Consider the following 2,963-nt stretch of genomic DNA (forward strand, 5'->3'; position numbering starts at 1 on the left):
ACCATCCTTGCATCTCTAATATGAATCCCACTTGATCATGATGTATTTTTGATGTGCTACTGTATTCTATTGACTAGGATTTTGTTGAGAATTTTTGCATCTATGTTCATGAGGGATATTGGCCTATAATTTTCTTTCTTAGTGATGTCCTTCCCTGGTTTTGGTATGATAGTTATGCTTGCTTCATTAAATTTATTAGGGAGTTTTCCATCCTCCTCTATATTCTGTCTGTATTACTTTTTAAAAATTGAGATTGGTAATATATACAGTGAAACTTGAAAGGGAGCTCCTCTGGAGTGCTTGTGTTTCTGGATCTTGAACATTTTCCCCCACTGACAGGGTGCAGTCTTACCAATTTCTGTCTCTCTGTTGGTGGAAAGGAATTCTGGTGTGGTGCTGTGGGTTATTGCATCATACTACAAAGCCATTTGAACTGAAAGGTTGGTGGTTCAAGCTTACCAGCTGCTCCTTGGAAACCCTATACAGGGAGGGTCACCATGAGTTGGAATCGACATGACGGCACTTAACAGCAACAACAGTTGTAGAAACCTTGGTCTCTCTTTGTGGACCTCTTCATGGCTCCCGGCTTCCCTCTCCCAGAAGTTCATAGGCACTCTTACCCTTGATATCCGCATGCCAGGATCCTTAAGTACCACCCCTGGCCTCCCAGAAGTGCCCAAGATTGGGCATGCTTGCTTATCTCTCCCTCGTAGAACAGGGTGCAAACATTGGACTTGCACTTGATGTGTTTGATGTTGAGGAGGTATGTTACACAGCTGCCCTGCTCTGGGAGTGGTGTTCTCTGCCAAACACTTTATGAAGGAATACTTTTGAGGAAAATGTGATTAAGCAAAGGGAAATAAGTTTCTTTTGTGTATGGCTACAGAGGCTTTAAGGAGCTCTGGTAGCGTAGTGGTTACAAATCGGGCTGCGAACCACAAGGTCAGCAGTTTGAAACTACCAGCTGTACCGCGGGAAAGAGATGAGGCGTTCTGCTCCGGTAAAGATTTACAGCCTCGGAAGTCCTGTACAGGGTCGCTATGGGTTGGAGCCGACTCCACGGCACATAACCACCACCACCACAAACCCTTTGATTAATTACTTTATACCAGGCCTGTAGTTTGGAATGGTTTCCATTCTTGTTTAACCACTAGTTTAAAAAAGGTATTTATGAAAGCTAGTACATTGTATGGCTCCTGTGTGGTAATATCAGTTATGTGTTCAACTGCTAACTGGAAAGCTGGAGGCTCAAACCCACCCAGAAGCACCCAGAAACCCAGAATCAGGCACAGCCATGAAACCTCTATGGAGCAGTCGTATCCAGCACAGATAGAGTCTCCATGATTAGGATCATTTTGATGCCAGCTGGCTTAGTTTTGTTTTATTAGTTTATTTTCAGTGGTAAATGCAGGAAAGGGGGTCAGCAGAATTGAGAAAAGGTGGCAAGTTGCTCTAGAGGAAATGCCATTTCAATGGAAACTTGAAGGAAGCAGATGAAGAAGGGGGAGGATGGCGACATGGTGCTGTCCAGATGAGGAGGAACATGAGCAGAATTAGAAGTTACAAGGGCTTGTATGTTCAGGAAGTTAGGGGATAGAAGTTAACTGTGAGAAGTATCTTACCTTCTGCCTAGTAGTTTGGTAAAATACCTGTTAAAATATTGAATAATGGGTGATATAAGGAGCCCTGGTGGGTCAGTGGATGGTAAACTTTGGTTTATGTTAACTGAAAGATCAGTGGTTCGAATTCACTAGTCGCTACATGGGAGAAAGCTGAGGCTGTCTGCTTCTTGTAAAGAATGCAGCCTCGAAACCTACAAAGTAATCTTACACTCGGAGAGGATCACTATGATTCAGAACTAACTCAGTGGCAGTGTGTTTGACTTTTTGGGGGTGTTGATGGGGTGATTTTAGACAAAGGAGCCTTTATGGAACTCATAAGTCACTCCTTATGAAACCAACAGAATTTGTTTTTGTGCCAAGTTTTCCCTGCTTACAACTAATTCTTGTCCTGAGGATTCATTGGCGTTTTTCTTACTGTTTTTATTTTGGTTTCAAAGCAGAGGCAATAAGTGGATAATTGAAAATATATGGAAAGCTTGTTAAGTGCTGTCTAGTCAGTTTTGACCCATAGTGACCCTGTAACAGGTTTCTAAGGAGCGACTGGTGAGTCTGAACTGCCAATATTTTGGTTCAGAAGAGCCTTGCAGTCCAGTGCATTATCCTGCAGCTCCAGATACCTTTAATATTAAAAGATTTCTTAATTTTGTATGTGCACATGTATGCATGTGTTCTTATAGCTCATAGCTTCATATCCTATGTTTTGCTTTCTTCAGGGCTGGCAAAACGAGTCGGCGCACGTCTTCTCCTGGCCTCCACCTCTGAGGTGTATGGAGGTGAGTGAGGGCTGCCCACCTGGGGGGTGGGTGCATGTTTCAGCGATCTCCTCCTCTGGGTAGAATCAACCTCTCAGTCTTGCTTTATCTCTGTCTCTCTTATATATATATATACACTGATGTGGTGCTGCAGGTTAATGTGCTGGGCTGCAAGGTCAGTTTGAACTGCAAGGTTGGCACTTCAAGCTCACCAGCCTCTCCTTGGAAACCACATTCAGGGTTATTATGAGTCGGAACTGACTCATAGGCACTTAAAAACAACAAAATTATATATTTTAACTGCGCATCCAAAGGAGCTCTGATAGCATGGAAGTTATGAATTGGGCTGCTAGCCTCAAAGTTGGCAGTTCGAAACTACCAGACATTCTGCAGGAGAAAGATTTACTGCCTCGGAAACCCTGTGCAGGGTCACTATGAGTTGGACCCGACTCCACAGGACTTACCAACAACAACAACAAAGCACATCCTAGGAGTATTGTATCATGTGATCTTGCAACTGAGGCCCCACCATTTATGGATCCTTTTCATTATTGAAGGATTGTATGGACAAATTATTGAATGATGCAGA

General features: G+C 43.3%; 1 protein-coding gene across 1 annotated transcript in view; it reads left to right on the forward strand.

The window, feature by feature from the left end:
• LOC102836138 (UDP-glucuronic acid decarboxylase 1-like) overlaps positions 1–2,963 on the forward strand; it is a 154,978-nt gene that overhangs the window by 104,128 nt on the left and 47,887 nt on the right. Inside the window, exon 7 of the mRNA XM_006872447.1 lies at positions 2,336–2,395. Coding sequence (XP_006872509.1) covers positions 2,336–2,395 — 60 coding nt within the window. The remainder of the gene's footprint in view (positions 1–2,335; positions 2,396–2,963) is intronic.

The sequence above is a fragment of the Chrysochloris asiatica genome, unplaced genomic scaffold (assembly GCF_000296735.1).
Source record: "Chrysochloris asiatica unplaced genomic scaffold, ChrAsi1.0 scaffold00197, whole genome shotgun sequence".
Taxonomy (NCBI): domain Eukaryota; kingdom Metazoa; phylum Chordata; class Mammalia; order Afrosoricida; family Chrysochloridae; genus Chrysochloris; species Chrysochloris asiatica.